This window comes from Lipotes vexillifer, unplaced genomic scaffold (genome assembly GCF_000442215.2).
Source record: "Lipotes vexillifer unplaced genomic scaffold, Lipotes_vexillifer_v1.1 scaffold1584, whole genome shotgun sequence".
Taxonomy (NCBI): domain Eukaryota; kingdom Metazoa; phylum Chordata; class Mammalia; order Artiodactyla; family Lipotidae; genus Lipotes; species Lipotes vexillifer.
This window is the reverse complement of record NW_006782397.1, coordinates 1152932-1174393: the sequence shown is the minus strand read 5'-3', so window position 1 is coordinate 1174393 and position 21462 is coordinate 1152932. Positions and strand designations below refer to the sequence as shown.

The 21462-nt window shown below is 34.7% G+C and overlaps 1 protein-coding gene across 1 annotated transcript in view; it reads right to left on the bottom strand.

Annotated features, from left to right (window-relative positions):
* Nucleotides 1–21462, bottom strand: part of NCKAP1 (NCK associated protein 1) — a 95487-nt gene that overhangs the window by 19161 nt on the left and 54864 nt on the right. Inside the window, exons 17-24 of the mRNA XM_007455262.1 lie at nt 14968–15113; nt 12764–12896; nt 8222–8341; nt 7435–7574; nt 6434–6565; nt 3899–4117; nt 3579–3709; nt 3245–3342 (exon numbers count right to left, since the gene is read on the bottom strand). Coding sequence (XP_007455324.1) covers nt 3245–3342; nt 3579–3709; nt 3899–4117; nt 6434–6565; nt 7435–7574; nt 8222–8341; nt 12764–12896; nt 14968–15113 — 1119 coding nt within the window. The remainder of the gene's footprint in view (nt 1–3244; nt 3343–3578; nt 3710–3898; nt 4118–6433; nt 6566–7434; nt 7575–8221; nt 8342–12763; nt 12897–14967; nt 15114–21462) is intronic.

Here is a 21462-nt window from a genome sequence, read left to right as displayed (position 1 = left end):
TGCCTCAGTACACAGAGGCTGAGAATACAAAGTCATAAATAACACATCCAGTTCTTAATAATATACAAGTAGTTAAATTCAGAGGGACTTCCCTGGTGGCTCAATGGTTAAGAATCCACCTGCCAATGCAGGGGACATGGGTTCGATCCCTGGTTGGGAAAGATCCCACATGCCACGGAACAACTAAGCCCGCGAGCCACAACTACTGAAGCCCGTGTGCCTAGAGCCCATACTCCACAATAAGAGAAGCCAGCACAATGAGAAGCCTGTGCACTGCAACAAAGAGTAGCCTGCGCACTGCAATAAAGAGTAGCCCCCGCTCGCCACAACTAGGGAAAGCCCACGTGTAGCAACAAAGATCCAATGCAGCCAAAATAAATAAATAAATAAATAAATAAAAATAATAAATTCAGAGAAATCTGAATTACAATTTGGGATTATTAAGAAGGATCTCTAAGAAAACCACTGTAAAGCACTGTGCAATTCCAGAAAACTAAATCCTCAGGACTAGCTTTGTTTTGCAGAAATCTAAACGATAATGGGCACAATGCTAGAAATGTAAAGCTTTCATATTTACGGTTGACCACATGAAGAAGACGTCTGAAAAATACTCAACTAAATCAGGATTTAGTGTTTGAGAAGCAAAAAAATAAAAATAAAAAACCCCTAAATACCAAAACATAATCATGTGATTTTCTAAAAGTCTTACAACTAACATTAAATCATTAATAAAATAGGCAAGTTTTTATGAAGGTAAAAAGAAAAGTTAAGGAAAATCACATAGATTACTAAAACCAAAAGTTTTAGAGAAAAAAATGTTTTAGTATCCTAAACCATCTTGGTTTTGGGGTACACTACATTTAATGAGAAACCCCATGCTAATTCACACTCATGTATCTCCAAAGATAATAAATCTAAGCTCTTACACAAAAAGTTTCTTTTGTCTAGCTTTTTAACTCAGGTTTAATATTACCAAATATTTGAAAAAGAATCCAGCCAAGATATAACACTCGTGAGTCAGAAAACTCATAGTATTATAAAAGAAGTCAACACTATACTATTATGACATCAACTTTAAATTTTAATATCTGAGAAAGAAAATATGGTCATTCCAAGATACAAAAGAGAAATGTTAAAACATAAGCTCCTTCCATTTCTTTTAAAGAATAGGAATGTATTTGATAACATTTGATACTTAAGGACATAGCTAGACAGTTAAGTTTATAAAAGGATTACTAAAAGACTATGACAAAATCTGAACTAAAAATATATCCAGAAATAATGAACAATATCCAACAAGATAAATTATTAAAGGAACAAAAATAAAGGTCTAAAAAACGAAATCACACAAAATACAAGATGTAGAAAGCCGGGTTCGAGTCTGTATATGAAAACAAAAGGGGAGGGGGACAGGGGAAAGGAGGAAAGGAGAAGGAGGAAGGGGGAAGGGAAAAAAAGGTACCTGATTCCAAGTTGAAAACAGGATGGTATAGCTATGTAAAGTGCTGATGCTATCTTAAACTGTATCAGTAAGTATGGTGTTCAGGGTAAGTAGGTGCACCCTCACTACTCAGATCTCTAGCTGAAGTTTATTCTCAGCTCAGGGCACCAGCCTCTAAAAGTGACACCAATAAGATAGAATTTGTAACAGAAGAGATTGAGACTAAATATGAATATACTGCACCTAGGGAAAGGTGAATACCAACAAAAGGTATACCAAAGAAAGGTAATACCAACAAAAGTTTCTAAATATGTGAAGGGTCATCTTGTTAGAGGCAGTCTCTACCTCTTGATGTAAGAATGAGGACCAATCAAAAATTACTATTTAGATATTAACATAACTAGAGATATGCAGTAATTGATAAGACTGCCTCATTTTCAAGAAGACCAAATCATCCACCCAGAAAAATGTATATGCTGGCATCAGATAAGGGTGGGTTAGCTGACTGCTAAGATCTCTTGCATTTCTCAAGACAGTGTAGTAGGGTACTAGTATAAACTCTGGAGGCAGATAGACTATATAGATTCAAATTAAAAGTTTCACCACTTATTAGCATGTGAGCCTGGACAAGTTACTTAATCTTTCTTGGTCTTACTTTTCTAATTTGTAAAATAGGGACAATAGCAGTTTAAAGAATTTAAAGGAGTTAATAAAAAATAAATAAAGAGCTTAAAGTCCTAGAACAAAGTAAAGAGTAAGGAAAGCTACCTATTTTTATTTTTGAATCCAACAGATATTTATTTACCAAGCACTACTATGTGCTGGACATTAATTTAGCACCAAGGTTTTTTTTTTTTAAATTAATTAATTAACTAATTAATTAATTTTTGGCTGTGTTGGGTCTTCGTTTCTGTGCAAGGGCTTTCTCTAAATTGCGGCAAGCAGGGGCCACTCTTCGTCGTGGTGCACGGGCCTCTCACTATCACAGCCTCTCTTGTTGCGGAGCACAGGCTCCAGACGCGCAGGCTCAGTAGTTGTGGCTCAAGGGCCTAGTTGCTCCGTGGCATGTGGGATCTTCCCAGACCAGGGCTCGAACCCGTGTCCCCTGCATTGTCAGGTAGATTCTCAACCACTGTACCACCAGGGAAGCCCTAGCACCAAGGTTTTAAGAGAGTTTATAATTGAGTTTTTATTCTAGTGAGTGACATAAGATGCATGACATGAAAGGTCACAAGTAAAATACAAATAAAGCTGGATAAAAAGAATAAAAAGTAATGGCTGCAATTTTTAAAAGTGTGTTCAAGGAGGGATATTCTGATAATTGAAAATACATGAATGTTATGAGAAGACAAGCTGAGACAGTATCTTAGTGAAGAGTATTTTGAGATGACACAATAGTAAGTAGACCAGCCAGGATGGAGGAGTGTAAAAGGTGAGAAGAAGTGGAAGGCCAGATCCTCTAGGGGCCTTGCAGCACTGTTAAGGACATCAGATACCTTGAATTCTCATAGATATGAATAGACTAGTTTTCAGTTTATCGCATCATAGTACTCAACCCACCACATTAAATGGCAAAGAAGCACTAAAAATACAAACAGTTCTAGAAGAATCTGCGTATTCAGTCTGAAATAAAAAATAGTTAGCAAAAGCTAAATTACTGGACCATAATTCTTCTATTATTTCATACTGAAAGGAACACAAGAAATTAAATTAAAGATGAGAAATTTGTTCCCTGAGGCTTCTAGGCTTGCTGCTCATATTCTTGAATTGTTTTAAAGCTAAAATCAATAAAGACTATATTACCTTAAGTTCAGCAACTTGTGATGAAATATGCCACATAAGGCTTTCACTTAGGAACTTCATACCATATGGGCCTAGCAGTTCTGATAACGACCTCATTTCTGAAAGGAAATGGAATTAATTTTATACTTTGACAGAGCAAATATTTTAAGAAGCTAATTATTAATGGAAAACCCTAAGAAAAGTCAGTAGAATAAATAAGAACACAAATGCAAGGCTAAGTCTAAGATACAATGTATGATTATCCATATAATTGAATAAAAATAGTCATAACAGAATCAAAACCAAAAGAATCAAGCTTTCTTCATTCTCTAAAGAACGTCAGAGTATTATTCACCTGATATGTCAGAATATTCCTCTGCGTTAAATGTTAATTCATTTTCCGTAGGTAAATTCACAAATGCTTTCATTGCAGGGAAATAAGCTATATGACCATTGCTGACTTGTCTTAACAAAGTTTCCAGATACCTAAGGCGAAAAGTAAATTTACAAATGGAGAAATTAATTCAAAATTTATTATGGTATACATTACTGCATATAATTTTAAAGTTGACTAATAACATGAATGAGCAATTATCCATTAAAAAAATAACTTTCAGAAGGCATTCATTACAAAGAAACTTTATATCACTTCAAATTTCTAAATATGTTCCTTACCAATTTGTGTACAGACTTGTAATGGTTGGCTCTCCATGACTGTCTAAATGTTGTGTTTGTTGAAGAAGCACATTATTAAATACTCTTGTAATATCAATTTGCACATAGTTTTCTATTGACTGGAGTACAGTCATGTATGCTCTTACACTTGTCAGAAGCTCTGATGGTTTTGCAATTTCCTGTGTGGCTTGATTATACATAGTCATTCCAACAATAGACCTGGGGCGGGGGGTAAAAAAAGAATTTAAAAGTTCTAATTGTTGTATCTATATAAACAGGCCATTCAATCTACTGATCTCTAATATTAAATAAGCAATGAAATTTTAAATACACTTTGTTACAAGTTCATGAAATTACTACTATGTTTATCTTCCAAAGAAACAACTTTAAAAAAGAATATACACCTAAAAGGTATAACGAAATGGGAATGCAAGTGATTAAAAAAAATACTAAGGGCATCAGTAATAAAAATTATTTAAGAATAAAGAGGTTTAAAAAATTCCTTTAACATGATATGCTGTCTCCAGCAAGTACAGTGGACTATTTAGTCCATAGCCTGAATTCCTTTGGCACTGTTATGTGGCACAGTACTTTTTTAGGCTTTATATATATTACCTACAATCTCCATATTTAATAACCCTACTATGCAGTTACCACCACCATTGCATAGAGGGGGAAAAAAAAACAACTAAGGTGCAGAATTCAAGTAAACTGCTCAAGGTCACTTTGTTTGGAAGTGGTGGGTCTAGGATTTGACCCCACACCTGCCTGACTTAGGGCTACCTCTCAACAAAATGCATGACAATCAAAGCATGGCAACAACAAAAGCTTTATTGTACAATAATCACTCACACCACATAAAACACAGATCTGTTTGGTTTACATCCCAAGAAACTGTATAAGCCTAAAAGGAAACAAATGTTGAAAATACTTTCCTAAACTATCTTTTCCCACATTAGCCACCTTCTTTAAAACTCCCTGAGCATTAGATTTACAAAGATCTTAGACTTGTATTTGTAAGGATGAATCCATAAAGACACCAGACAAACCCCATCACTAGTATCAGTCCCAGAAGAACAACTCAAGACAAAAACTGCTATCCTTGTACACAGCTCCTAAGTCCTAAGACTGTGCTCAAGTGATCAGCAAAAATCAACAAACTAATACTCACAAGCTATTTGTCCTGGCATAAAAATCTTTCCCAGGTAAACAAGTTTATATAGCCTTGCCTTGATCCTGATCACTAAGTAGATGTTTGGTAAAAAGAACATCTGCTTCTCCATGGATTAACGGACCAGACTGTTTACAGAAGGAAAACAAGGGAGTTGTAAACTGAACCCTACCTTCCACCCACCACTCCCTACCCCACCCAGTTGAGAGCAATAAATACCAGAAGGCGTTAATGTCCCTTTGGTCTAAATACTGGAGCAGTCTGGGTTTCACTTTCAGGATGCCTACCTTACTAAATAAGAGCAAAAGATAGTCTTTGCTCAACACCAGACTCTTCTCAGCTGATGACTTAACACTCAATTTACTGCCCATTTAAATATGCTACTTTGTTCTATAATTGTCGAAGCTCTAAGCTTTATACCATTTCATTACTACTCATAGTACTTAACAAACACAATGTTATGCATATGGCACAAACACTTGTCAGTGATTACAACCTTTTGCCAAAGTTTTTGAAAAACCTTTGGCAAAATTTCGTTTCATAAATTGCCTTAAGGCCTTCAAGAAAAACATGTTGTATCAATATTTTCTTTAATAAGTCAGTGTGTAATTTTAGAAAAAGGCTGAAGCAATATTTACAAAATTAAAAGATTTCTGACTTGTTACATAAAATAGCATTTCAAGAAACACATATATAACATAAAATTAGAATTGAGCGCCTCAAGAGTTTAGAATTCTACTGGCATAACAGCATACGTTGGAATTCACGAGACTTAAGGGTTCATCTAGTCCTGAGGTTTTCACACATTTGACTGTGATCCACTATAAGATATGTATCTAGCATCACAACACAGTACACACATACATGAACAGTTTCATGAAGCAGTATTTCTACTTACTACATGCAGCAATGCACTGATTTTTTTCCTATTTCTTCTTCCTTCTTTACTTCCCTCCCTCTTCTTTCTTCCTTTAAATATTGACTACAACCTTCTAAACTGATTTCATGATCCTACTGGGTTGCCAACTGCCCGCTGAAGTACACTGATTTGCTCTAATCTTCTCCCTTTTTCTTACAAGGAAGTTAAGACTCACAGAGATTAACTGGCTTGTCCAGTGTTACAACTAGTTAATAAATATGGGATAAGAATCTGGATAATTTAAGTAATTCCCAGTTCACTATTCTTTATACTTCCCAGTTCATTATTTTTTATACTACCGTTTCTACTAATTTATATATCATTTATATACCATTTCTACTAATGCTCTCCCTCATAAAAGTAAACATTGCATAGATATGAAGAACAAATATAACAAACTCATTAACTAAACCAACAAACAAAAACAGTTTATACTCTTTCTTACTTAGTAAAGCGGATTTCCAGATGAGAAGTCAAATATTCTCGTGGGGTAAAGGTATGTTCCCAAACCACCATGTTTGGTACATAATTTATAGAGAAACACAACTCAGAAAGTGCAGTGTGCAATTTATCAAGGCTGAAAAAATATTATTAAACAGTAAATTAAAAAAAAATTTTTAGCATTTCATCACAGCAATACAAAATTAATTTTATAAACGTATCAGACTTTATTTGGGAATAATAACTGCAAAATCAATTTTTTCTCTCTTAAGATCTGAACTGACAAGTTCAAAATCTCTAAGGGTATCACTAACCTTTGAGAGCAATTTTCTAAAGATAGCGTCATTCATTTGTTTCTTCATTCAGATGATGACTATATTGACTATAATATACAAGAAAGAACCTATTCTGCACTCATAAAGAATTATTTCCAACTCCTGCTGTACCTTCTGTTCTGGAGGAAGAAAGCTGTCTACAAAATGGCCAATAGCTTGCTCAACATAGGAAGCAAGGAAGTAGGAAATTTACTTTAAACAAAAAATATTCACCTATTATTGCTCATCTATACCTCCCCTACAAACAAACAAACAGCACTGAATGCTATCTAGTCTAATATACCCATTAAAAAAAAGGACATCAAGTATTTTCTAATATATGACAAGATGCCAAAATAGTGTCAGACATCTGACTTTAAATAAACTGAAAATTATAGACTGCTTATAGTATACCCCCCAAATTTTTAGACAGATTATTGGCCTTCAATATTCAACATATAAAGACAAATGACATCTATTACATGTATTTTCTTCAAAAATCCAAAATATGTATTTTGAGATGAAATAAGCACTTACTGGCTAATCAAGTTCACAAAGGTCAAAAAAATTAACAACTGGGAAATGAAGAATTTACAATTACCAGCATTTCCTCAGTACTAATGCCATACAAAAAATGAAAAAAAACTCCTCTATCTGTAACAAAAAGATACAATAATAGTGGATGGCTTACTTGGTCACTACCAGCCTGTTTTTCCTCATGCTCTCAACTCCTGGTTTTTCCCTTTCAGGTTCCCCTTTCTTACCAGTCTGTTTTTTTGACTTCTTATTCACTGCTTGACTGATGGTTTTGGCACAATGCTTGGGCAGCAACTAAATTTAAAAATAAATGAAATCATACAAACCAATTACTTTGAAAACATTAACTACTGAAACAAACCTCAGCTAAATCCAGACTATGTGGCAAATATCATGCTAGCACTAAGAAGAGAGGTTAATAGGTGAGATGTAGAGTTTACCTAACCAGCTTGGAGAGCCCACTCAGCTTGGTGAAAAACAGAAACAGGTAAATCTTGTGTGAAGAAACACTTCATAGAGGTAGTTATATCAAAGCTACAGTTAAAGGACAAGTTAAAAAATACCAGGCAAATGAGGAGTAAGAAAGAACATTTTACTGAAAGGAAAATGGCCTATGAAGACCAAGACTATGATAGGACATGATGTGTTCAGAATCTAGTTAGAATGACTAGGTAGTGGAGTATAAAGTACAGGGTAGAGCGGTTTGAGCTACCTTAGGAAGGGACTTGAATGCCAAGCTAGAAGCTTAATTTTAAACTGTAATCCTAAGCACAGAGGGAATTTTTTAAAAACCTAATAATGGAGTTTCACAACATGAGGTAATGAGATTTACTGATAGTGTGAGAATAAAATTAAAAAAATGGAAAAGAACTAGCTAAGAGATCATTTTCTTGCCTTCCTACACAATTTTCCTATCTGTAAGGGAACATTTAAATTATCACCTGGTCACTAAGAGTACACTGTTCCGTGCAAATATCAGTGATGAGATTTCTAGCTTGTTTGGCCATTTCATCGAGGAACATATTACATAAGGAAAGACTGCGATCTCCAATATGATGTCTCTGTTAAAGCAAAATAGTAACAACAACAATAATAAAAATTATAAGAAAGTAGTTTGAATTAAAACACTTTTTAAATAAACATGGAAAATAAGGTTCAAGTCTATTCTACAATAAGGAGTGAGGATGGGAGATGTTATAGATTTCTTTTATCTCTTTTAACAACTAACCTACCGTACTGTACTTGCACACAACTGACATAAAATAAGTACCTGGTGATTATACAATTATTATTGCAAGGAATCTGAAAGGATCAGTGTCTTCCTTAACATGAAAAACTATTAATTTTCAAATTCCAATGTTCTAGATCCAGTTCTTAAATACTAAAATATCAAACACAATACGAAAGATCAGATTTAGAGTTATATTTTCTGATCTCACCTGATTATATACAAAAATCTTGAAAACACAGAATTCTGTAGTGTATAAACAGAAAAGAAATGTTAAAATATTTAAATAAAATCATTAGATATCAACTCAGTAAAACAAATAAATGCACAAGGCATTCAACTCTCTAAAATCAAACTCCCCATCCCAGAATAGAAAACAAAAGCTGACTATGAATGCATTTTCCGAACACAACAGGGGAAAAAAGAACATTATATCTAATGTTTGGGAGATTACATATGTATATGTAGATACATACACTCATTCAAATCAATCTATCTCTAGCTACAGAATTCTGTATCATTTTAGTTTTGGTGGGTGTTGCAATAGTTTAATGGATTTTTCTCATCAATGGTAACTGGAACGTTGAGTACATAATGCTGTACAACTTTGCACTATACATTTGCAATACTTACAAAGAGACAGCTTTTAAAAAAATTTTATTGGAGTATAGTTGATTTAAAATGTTGTGTTAGTTTCTGGAGACAGATTTTTATAAGTTTTCCTTCCCTGATCTTCCATAATTATATAACAAACATATGCAGACATTACAAACATTATTTCTATGCTGAAATAAATGTAAGATAATATAAAAGAATATAAAAATACTTAAACATGTAAAATAACTGTTCCTAGATGTACCATGCTACTTTGTAATGTATTTTAAATGCCCTTTAAAACTTGAATAGGAAGCAAAACCTAAAGGGATCTACAGACCAGATACAATTAAATAATGGTTCACTTTATTTAAGGAAAAATTTCAAATTATAAACATTTGCATTTTATTTAACCAAATTCTGACTCCTGAAAGATAAAACATATCCCTTGCTATCCCTTCTTCCTGAAAAAAAGAAATCTGAACTAGCATTGCTTCAAACTTACTAGACTAACATTTAAAATACAGATCTGATTTCACTACTTCTCTTCAATGGCTCAAAAATGCTAAGACTCGAAGGAAAACAACTAAGATTTCTTAACTCTGGCTCTCTGCTGAGAACAGAGGATAATGGCAGAAGCAAAGAGACCACTTAGGAGACAATAACAATCAACCAGGCAAAAGATGATGTGGCTTGTTCAAGGGTGAGAAGAGGCAGGAGTTTGAATATACATATATAAAGGCAGAGCCCCAAACAGAAAGGCTTCAAGTTGGGGTGGATGTGGAAAATCAATAATTCTATTCTGGACATGTTACACTTCAGATGGCTAAAAATACCTAAGTTGCAGCAGGATACAGAGAAAATCTAACTCGAAGGGAAAGGTGTGGGCTGCAGATACAGATTTAGGAGACATTAGCAAATGGAAGATTTTTAAACAATGAAACTGGAAACTGGAAAAGATGAGTGAACTACTCTACTGGATGGTACAGTTATAGCAACACGATAATTAGTTTCTCATTAGTACTGGCTACCATTATCTGGGAATCCTGCTGACCCAGGAGGGTGTGAATTTCAAATCTAGTTCAAAAGGTACCATCTTTCTTCAAATTCACTGTAAGTACTACAGCTTAAACTAAAGCCTCAGCATTAAGAAGTTGTTCTAGAGGCCTTTTCTATAACCTTTCTGATCTAAATGAGATGAATGGCTAAAACTAAAATTACAAAGCAAGACTGCACTGAGAACTATTAACTGTGCACACTAACTTACTCTATCCTCACCCTTATGTGAATTCCCTCAACGTTCCCAGAGTGCCCCATGTATATTTCTACCACAACACAGATCATCAGATCACGGATTTGTCTAGGGTAAAGACTGTGTCTTTGCATCCTTTCAATCACAGGTTTAAGAAGGCACAGCTGGAATATAACAGGCTTTAACAAGTTAGCTAAATGAAAAACAGAATAGTACCACTTACTAGCTATATGAATATAGGGAGAAAAAAAACATCAGTCCACCAGAAATTATCAGTAGTTCTGACTATGCTGTTACTTTGTTGTAATAATCAAATGCAACAAAAGATGAGAATTGCTGTATAAATTTTATGGTTCTACATAAATATAAACACACTATTAATTACCTGTTGTAATTATTTGGTATAAGAATTGAGTCTTACCCCATTAAGGAACCATAACTTTACCAACAAAATGAGGTAGAAACGTTAAAATAAATGATACGGGTTAGATGACAATAGATAAAATAATGATGAAAGTGCTATGAAAACATGGTTAAGGAGGGACAAATTTTAACTGGAGGAATGCTGAAAATCTTTTTGGAGGAGGTGGATTTAAGCTGATCACTGAAGAAAAAGTAAGAGTACGACAGGTAGAGGTGTAGTGAAATGAATTTTATGTATGAGGAAAAAACCTCTAAGATGCCAAAAAGTAGACTAGTAAATGAGTACAGTTTACCTAAAGTGGGATAGTTACAGTAGGGAGTGGAAAGTAGAAGACTGTGAGTATATAGTGGATAAACAAAATGTGATATATATATACAATGGATTATTATCATTCATAAAATGAAAATTCTGATATATCTATAACACAGATGAGCCTTGAAACAGTATGTTAAATCAAACAGGCCAGACACAAAGGGACAAACATTGTATGATTCCTCTTATATGAACTCTCTAGAAGAGGCAAATTCATAGAGACAAAAAGTAGACTGGATTATACCATTCCAATGGAATGCTGAAGGATGGGGAGTTATTGCTTAAGGGTATACAGAGTCTCTGGTTGGGGTGATGAAAGTTTTAGAAATGAACAGTGGTGAGGTTGCACAACACTGTAAAGGTAATTAATGTCACTGAACTATACATTTTAAAATACTTAAAATGACATTTTTATGTTTATATATATATTTTTTTTCTTAAAGACATAAAACAAAAGAAAAAAAAAGAATGGGGGTAGAGATCAAATTGTTGAGGATTTTAAATGCCTAAGAAATTTTTACTTTCTTCATATGCAATGGAGAACCACTGATGATTCTTTAAGAAGGAAAGAGGCACTCTGGTGGCACTGTGTTAGTCTTTAAGGCAGATATTGAAGGAAGAAAAATTATTTAGCAGTACAGATGAAAAACATTGAAAAGCTGAACTACAATATACCATACAAATAAAATGAAGAGGACCTGATGGGTAATTAATGGGAAGGATGATGGTGAGGAAAAACTGACAATATATCTTAGGTGTCATGATTGGGGGAAAAAAATCTTTTAATTGTAAAAAATCTACAAATCTATTAAAATTGGTGGTATTATATCCTCACAGGTATTAATCCTAAAAGCACTCCTTAATAAACTTCCTGCAGGCTAATTTCTGTCTTGAGTCTGCTTCCAATGGAATGCTGAAAAACAATTTACAACAGATACTACCTAATGCTTAAAGATAATAATAATGCTGTTATTTGTAAGTTTCTTTTTGACAAGTTCTGCAGCTCTAAGTAAAGGGATTCAACACTAAGTTAAATTATTTTTTAAAATACTATTTAATTTTAATATATATTCTTACCATACTCACAAAGTGATATTTCTTCTTGAAAGATTAGAAGAAATAATGAGTACATTTTTGATAGATACTTGGTATCTGTAAAACTTGAGTAGTTCAATTACTCAGTAACTGTGTGTACCTGTATGTGAATATATTACAAATACCAGCAAATCTGGATTTTGCTTACTGTATCTATTATATTGACGAGTCAGTGAAATTCCTCTTTGAAATGTTTATGTTTAGTCAGTAATCTCTCCAATTTTCAAGTCTTTTCAATGAGCGTTTCAGAGGAAAAACTAAGCATTCAAAAATCAATCACTATATAACTTTACCATAAATATTAATACCTGACTCACTATTTTAATAAAGGTAATTCCATGTGACTTTATATGTTCTTATAAACATGTATGTATATTTATCTGATTATTCAAATATATATTATGTCTATATCATATAACTATTCAAGCATTCTTCTGATTCTGCATAGAGATGCATTAAGTGGGCAGCTAGATTAGATAATTAGGACTTTGTGAGTCTTTGTGAACATTCGGTCAGCTTTATGTTTGGAGTAGTTTTTTCTGCATACCATATAAATCACAATACTACTCTGAAATTACCTCTTCTGGACACAGTTCATGTGTGCAACTCATAAAATGAGTGCAGAGTAGTGGGAATGCAATTGAGTATCTTGACTGAGAGGGTAACTCCAAACATTGTTGAAACATCTTCTCAAAAGCACGACTATAAAAACTATAAGGAAACAAAAATTAGAATCACAATTTTTATAGTTAAAATTTTATGAAACAGTACCTTATAATTAATTTAATTTGATTCAAGTGAGTAAAAATTACCAACTGTAGCATTTATTCTCTTAGAAAAAGAAAAGTTATTTTTCCAAAGAGTTATCTCTTACACACAAATAATCATTTCAGAGTAATAAAAATATTATTTATATAACAACACATTTTTAAATTAAAAAATTAAAGAGAAGTTAAACCATATCTATGGCATATGAATATATGACATTCAAATCTTACATCATCAAATTTTATCAAAGCTAAGTCACTATCAATTGTAAGAAACACCATTATTTTATGTACCACTAAGAAAGAAAAACATTGTCAATTAAACAATGACACACCATCAATTTTAAATTACTTCCAGATTTAAGAGATATTAAATCTAAAAGAATGTGAGGTGATAAAATATAGTACATCTTGGAATAATGAAGACAAACAGAAGTCGTAAACATGTCTTTATCTTGGATATGACAAAGTAAGAATGTGGTTAAGAGAAAATATGGATAAAAATTAATTAAATGACTGAAAATTTGCAAATTTTAAACATTATTCAAAGTGCCTTCATTTCCAAGAAAGAGAAGAGGAATTTCTGATTGCTGTATCCTTCTTTTGCAATAGGAACCTTTCTGTAGCTCAAAAACACCTAAACGTCAAATGTTCCATTTTCTTTCCAAGGTAGCCTTTGGGTCAGACAATAGGATAGGGTTCCAAATAATCCTTAAAGTTCTTACAAACTTGTTATGGGATAACTGTGTTTCATGAGTTGCATTAAGAGATCCCTATGTCTTCCCCACCTGGTGATTTGGATTTCTTCTGTAACACTGCTAATTAAAGCCATACTACAAACTGCAAAGATCAGTGTAGATTGGTTTTTTCCCCCCAAAATAAAAGCAACGAGACACTTTTCATAATGATCTCTATTCAATACAAAGAAACTACTATCACTATCCACTGAGACTATCTCAGCATTTTAGAATTAAAGGGATCTACTAGACTATTCCCATCAGCTTCCCTAAAGGAAAAAAGGTTAGGAAGCAGAAAGAGAGTTGTTATTGTACAGCTCTGGTGTAAGAATACTTAAGTTTGAGTCCTGACACCACTGTCTATTAATTTTATTACAATCAAGCTCACTTATTCATTTAGATATTTATTAAGTACCTACTATATGAGACATTAAGGAAACAAAAACATGACCTTCTTCAAGAACCATATTATGGGGCTTCCCTGGTGGTGCAGTGGTTAAGAATCCGCCTGCCAATGCTGGGGAGACAGGCTCGAGCCCTGGTCTGGGAGGATCCCACATGCTGCGGAGCAACTAAGCCCATGCACCACAACTACTGAGCCCGTGTGTCACAACTACTGAAGCCTGCGCACCTAGAGCACATGCTCCGCAACAAGAGAAGCCACCGAAATAGAAAGTCCACGCACCATAATGAAGAGTAGTCCCTGCTTGCCCCAACTAGAGAAAGCCCACGCACAGCAACAAAGACCCAATGCAGCCAAAAATAAATAAATAAATTTTAAAAAGAACCATATTATGTGGGGGAGAAAAAGAGTTGTAAAGTACTAAGTATAACAAAAGAGCTATATGATAGAAGCAAAGGAGAGTGGAGCACAATGGAGGGAATAGTCACCACATCATCATAATATTAATGTCTAACTTAATACTGCAGAGTGAAATTATGTGCTATTTAATTTCCAATGTTTGCTCTATTTAACCCTGACCCAAAACTTTTTTCCTTTAGTCTAATGACACAATCTGAAGTGACTGTTTTCACCTCCTCAAAGAAAGTGTAAAAAAATAAATTCACATCAGTAAGAGTTGCTCTTATAGAGAAAAATAGATATAAAATCCCAACTTGGTAAACTTCATTTTATTGGCAAGTTGTCCACTATTCCATTTATTCTTAAGAGTCTATTACTGAACTGTATTAAGCACCACACTAACATAAAATAATCAAGAAATATACCTTTGGATAATAAAAATTTCAAATTCTGATTTAAAGAAAATTACAACATACCAAAATATGGAGAGATCTGATGTTTCCACCAACATTTCCACCAGGGAATCTACCATTTTTGTGTGAAAAATTATTGTATTCATCATCTTTCCAAGTTCTCTGTGATCTGAAAGACTAAGTGAAGCCTTAGAGACACTAGTATATGCCTGTAAAAGTAAAGCAAAAAACAAAAGTAGTTTAGGTAATGACTTTAGGTATAGATCAAGTCTACAGGGGGAAAAGAAAAAAGAAAAACACCCACTACTGAAAAATACTTAAAGTTTATTATGAGCAACATCACCTTTTAAAAATTGTCTACAGTGACCCAAACTTGAAATTCCTATCAAGAATTTCTTTAAATAAACTGAAATACTGCCCATAAAACAGAATCTAATACATGGGTCATTCATCTTGAATGCCCAAAATAAGTGAAGTTACAACATCAAAAGTATAAAACAATGAATTGTCACGGTGTCCCTACCAAAAGAGGTTTTCAATCTATTTCAAGAGAAAACATATATAGGAAACAATAAGATCAAAGTAGGTATTGCACATGTTGATTCAGGGAGGTTTTAGATTATACTGAATCATTAAAAACCGGATAACATAACACATTGTATTAACTGATGGATTCCAGAAAACCACTGTGAAAATGGTAAAATTAGTGTAGGTTGACCAAAAAGGCAATAGGTCTTAACCGAAACCATCAGGATAGGTTGTGAGGGAAAGAAATTTCACTAAAGAGGTACCAACTCACAGAAAGCGAAACCTGCCCACAGATGGTGGACATTTCAGAAGGGTGGAGAACAAGAATAGGAGGGGTGCCTACAGAACAAAACACTGCTCACTACGGCTGTGGTTAGAGTGCAAAGAAGAGAAAGGAAATGGTGAAAGAAGAGATTCAACCAGATCCTGCAGACCCCTGAATATCATGTTAAAAAATTTAAACTTTTTGGTGAACCACCGAAGGTTCTGTGTGATAGCTAATTATTGTTTAGAAAGATTATTCTTTGTGGAAGGGGAAACAGAGAGGGGTGGGCAGAAAGGGAACAGGAGGCAGAGATCTTTTAGGAGGAAGTGGTGGCAATAATCCAGACAGGATTATGCTATGGTCTAGGGTCGTACAGTTCAAAAGTGTTTAATCTGGGAATGACTAGATGTGAGAGGCAACAGAGAATTATGGATGATGGCCAGGGTTCTGGCTTTAGGGAGACATTCCTTCATAAATCTCATATGTGTGCCTACACACCCTGCTGGATATGCCAAAAACGCAAGGCCCAGACCACTCACTATCCAGGCCATTTCTGGGGGTTATATTTGCATCTACCAAACTTGAGAAATAAAGAAATGTGTCCCTCTGGAACAAAGAGCAAGTATGCTTACTGTTGATGACAAAACAGAGGGTTCCTCAAACTCAGTCCTCCTTAGCTGCAAGACATGACCAATGCATAGCATTCATCTGGGTCTCTCTGTACTACCCACATGAGACACGGGAGCAAGGGAAAAATGATGTATATATACTGATGCTCATGCCACTTCCTGTGCAGTGAATTAAGTCCTTTGTCTCTGATCCAAGACCCCCATGTTTTCTGCTAGTACCCATGAAATATTAAGAGACTAAATATTTATTGCCTTTTAAGTAGGATAAAAATCAAACCTCAGCTTCTACAATGGGAAATCTCAGCTTCTACATGGAGGAAATTACCATTCACTGAGGCAGGCACATCACAAAGCAGAGTTTTATATTTTGTTGTTTGTGTCTGCCAGTAAAGGGGAGAGAATGAGGAATATGATGGCAGTACTCCAATGGCAAGATATATTCTGGACATTCATCACAAACTAAGTCTAATGGAAGTTTAATTTACCTTTCATCAGATTTAAAGTATAAAGAGAAACCAGTAGTGGCCATGAGTTCAATAAAGACTTCCATTAACTGAGCCTCATTTAAAAAATTCTGAATTAAAATATCACTGTGAAAATAAATTCAGATGAAATATATGGTGACAAAATGAGATAATTTGATTTAAAACACTCATTTGAAATGCCTGACAACAATGGAAGAAGAAACATACATTAATAAAAAAGAATTGGTTTAAATAAAAGTCTAAGATTTGAACAACCCAAGTAAATTAGAAGGCAGAAGAGAAGAAGCTAAATGAAAGAGTGACTGAAGATGCTTAAGGGACTAATGAGACACAGTGGAATGAGATGCCTTAGGAAGCAGAAAAAAATGGCAGAGAATACATGTAGAGAAGGAGAACTCTTCTTTTAAGACTACAAAGACTCCAGTGAAGGCACAAAGCATATTATAACATTCTCCCAAATGCTTATTCTACTCAAGAAGTGATTATCTATAGAGCTCAGGACATCTCTCTGGCCATATGCTTATACCTAATAACTCTTGTCCTTCTACCAGATCACTGATCAAACTCAGATCATTCATATCTTTTGTAAAGATATTGATATTTTCCTTCTTGTAGTAATACTTTACACTAAAAAGTTTCTTTACTTGTCCTTTCCTGTGTAAGCTATTTTCCTATTCAAATTCTATCTATCTTTCAATGGCTGGGTTACAACGTTGCTTTCTCTATAAAGCCATTACTAGCAATTCCAACTTGAAAAAAACTTTCTCCTTCCTAAGAAAACTATAATTAATTGTTAATCATACTCTGTCGGTGGCATATTTCAACTTAAGCTTTTAGATTTTTAAACTGCTATTTAATTTTTCATGTTTTATGCCTTGTCTTCATAGCCAGGTTTATAAAATACCCAAAAGAGGATTTGTACTCTTCTACAGATTATATAATACTACTGTCAATATTTTATATCCTGCATCCTATGGTCTAGTCTGTAGTCTTAGAACCCTCATTGTTGACCTGCTCTTAATAATCTCTGCAAACCTCCTAGATTCTGGACACCGCCACCCACCTCACACTTCTGCCCCCTTTTCCTAGTTAAGACTTCTCTGGCTCAGTTTTATGTCCCATTATTTCTTCCTTGGTATGTTCTGACCTATTATCACTAAAAAATAAGAATCTATTATTCAATAGAAAGGGGTTGAGTGACTGTATGTCACAATCCTGGTTAAAAGCAATGTTACGGGTTGAATTATGTCCCCCAAAATTATAATCCCTAATACCTCAGAATGTAAAGAGTCTTTATAGAGGTAATCAAGTTAAAATGAGGTCATTAAAGTGGACCCTAATCCAATATAATCAGCATCCTTATAAAAAGAAGAAATTTGGGCTTCCCTGGTGGTGCAGTGGTTGAGAGTCCGCCTGCCAATGCAGGGGACACGGGTTCGTGCCCCGGTCCGGGAAGGTCCCACATGCCATGGAACGGCTAGGCCTGTGGGCCATGGCCACTGAGCCTGCGCGTCTGGAGCCTGTGCTCCGCAACGGGAGAGGCCACAACAGTGAGAGGCCTGCGTACCGCAAAAAAAAAAAAAAAAAGAAGAAATTTGGATACAGAGATAAACAGAGAAGGAAGACTATGTGAAGAGAGATAGCAATGTCATTACAGTGTTGCATTTATTATAATTATAAGCTAAGTCAAATTAAAAAATCTCACAGAGGGATATATCAATTCTATATCTCTAATGCTTACTCAGATGCTTTATATTCTGCTGTATAACTGCACTGGACAAAGGTAAAATTCTCAAGTAAATTTTTCAAATGAATAAGTTTAAGAACCCTGGAAGTATTTAATAAGGGTAAATTTGAAATGCATCTAAATCTCTCAAATTCTCTGAACCTAAATGTTGGTTTAGGCACTCCCACAAACTAAGAGTAAGAGACTGAAAGCAGTTCAAACTTTGTGACAATGACTTTTAAAATTTTTGATGTATATATCCTTCAGCAGAGTAAGTCCACTTCTATTTTCATTCATTTTTATAAGCACTGCTTATGTATTGTTTCAGAGTTTTTTTGTTTTTTGTTTATTTTTTGCGGTACACGGGCCTCTCACTGTTGTGGCCTCTCCCGTTGCAGAGCACAGGCTCCGGACGCACAGGCTCAGCAGCCATGGCTCACGGGCCCAGCCTCTCCGCGGCATATGGGATCTTCCCGGACCAGGGCACAAACCCGTGTCCTCTGCATCGGCAGGCGGACTCTCTACCACTGCGCCACCAGGGAAGCCCCAGAGCATTTTTTAAAACAAGAAAATGTTAATTTCTAAACTTTATTTTTAACTGGAAGAAAATAACCTATAATATATACACATTAAACATTTGGGGATGGTGGTATCTCAAGTATTCTTTCCCTGATCTCCCAATAACCAGCTCTGTAATCTCAGGCAAGTTACTTAAAACTGTGGTTTAATTTATGAAGTCTTAATTTCTAAAAATATGCTGTTGTAGAACACAGATCAAGAGACAGAAAAGTGCCTATATATTTTGACACCGGAAGGAAAGAACCTAACAAAAGAAAAAGCACCTCAGGGAACTAAGCAGACTGCCAGAAAACTATGCTCTTTCTATGAGTGCTTCCTGAGACTGTATTCATCTAAAAATCTCTTCCTCAAACACATGGTGCTTATATTTTCACCTTTAATTAAAACACTTTAAAATTTTTTTATGTTGCAGAACAGTATACAGTATAACCTCATTTATAGGTTTGAACACCTAAAAGGATACTGCATAGGCCAATTATTAAAAGTTAATATTTCTGGGGAATGAAACCGGGAAAAGTGCAAATTTTCCTTTTCTACTTTACCTCTGGATACTTTGACTTTTTATAATGAGAACATATTATTATTATTTTTAAATATACAGTTATTGAAAATACCATGCCACAGTTTCCCCATAATTACTAGAAATATTTAAGGGGCAATTAAATTCTATCATTAAATTTATAGTACATACAAAAATTTCAGGCTCAAATTTTAAAAAGTCCTTAAAAACTATTTATGTGATGGTTATATATTGAATAAAAACTTTTTAAGTCTAATATTTATTTCTGCATTTCAGAAAAATGAAGCTTTTAGCACTAGATCAGGGGATGGTAAACTATGGTCTGTGAGCCAGCTGCCTGCTTTTATAAATAGTTTTATTGAAACACAACTATGCCCATTTGTTTACATATTAAATAAAGCTGCTCACATTACAATGGCAGAGTAGTTATAACAAAGACTATGTGGCCCAAAAACCTAGTTATGTAAAAAATATGATACTGTAATCAAAACTTTTATATTGGTATAGGTGACAAATATATTTATCCAAATTTAACAACTAATACAAATTGTGTCTTCTATATATACAACTCAATAGCAAAAAACCAAAACAAATCAATTAAAAAAGTACAGAGGATCTGAATAGATCTTTTCCCAAAGAAGACATACAGATGGCCAACAGGTACATAAGAAGATGCTCAACATTACTAATCATCAACTCACACTTGTTACAATGGTTATTATCAAAAAGACAATAAATAACAAGTGTTGGTGAGGATGTGGAGAAAAGGAAATCCGTGTGCATCACTGGTGGGAATGGGAATGGGTACAGCCATTATGGAAAACAGTATGGAGGTTCCTGAAAAAATTGAAAATAGAACTAACATATGATCTAGCAATTCCATGTCTGGGTATTTACCTGAAGAAAATGAGAACAATAATGCAAAAAGATATCTACACCCCTTTGTTCACTGAAGCATCATTTACAATATCCACAACATGGAAACAACCTAAGTGTTCACTGATGGATGAATGGATAAAAAAAGTTGTGGGGGGCTTCCCTGGTGGCGCGGTGCTTGAGGGTCCGCCTGCCGGTGCAGGAGACGCGGGTTCGTGCCCCGTTTCGGGAGGGTCCCGCATGCCGCGGAGCGGCTGGGCCCGTGAGCCGTGGCCGCTGGGCCTGCGCGTCTGGAGCCTGTGCTCCGCAAATGGGAGAGGCCACAACAGTGAGAGGCCCGCATAACGCAAGGAAAAAAAAAAAAAAAAAAGTTGTGGGACGGACAGGGACACACACACACACACACACACACACACACACACGAATATTATTCAGCCATGAAAAAGGTAGGAAATCCTGCTATTTGTGACAACATGGATGGACCTTGAAGGCATTGTGCTAAGTGAAAGAAGTCAGAGAACGACAAATACCATATGATCTCACTTATATGTAGAATATAAAATAACAAAAAAACAAAACAAAATGAACAAAAGAAAAAACCAAACTTGCAGGTACAGACAACAGATTGGTGGTTGCCAGAGGCAGGGAGTCAGGGGTAGGTGAAATGGGTGAAGGTAGTCAAAAGATCTAAACTTCCAGTTACAAAATAAGTAAGTCCTGGGTATGTAATGTACAGGATGGTGGCTACAGTTAATAACACTATTATATATTTGAAAGTTGCTATGAGAGTAAATCCTAAAAGTTCTCATCACAAGAAAAAATAAACTTTGTAACTACATGTGGTAACGGATATTAACTAGATTTACTGTGATCATTTCAAAATATACTTATATATTGAATCATTATGTTGTATACCTGAAACTAACAGAACGTTTCATGTTAATTATACC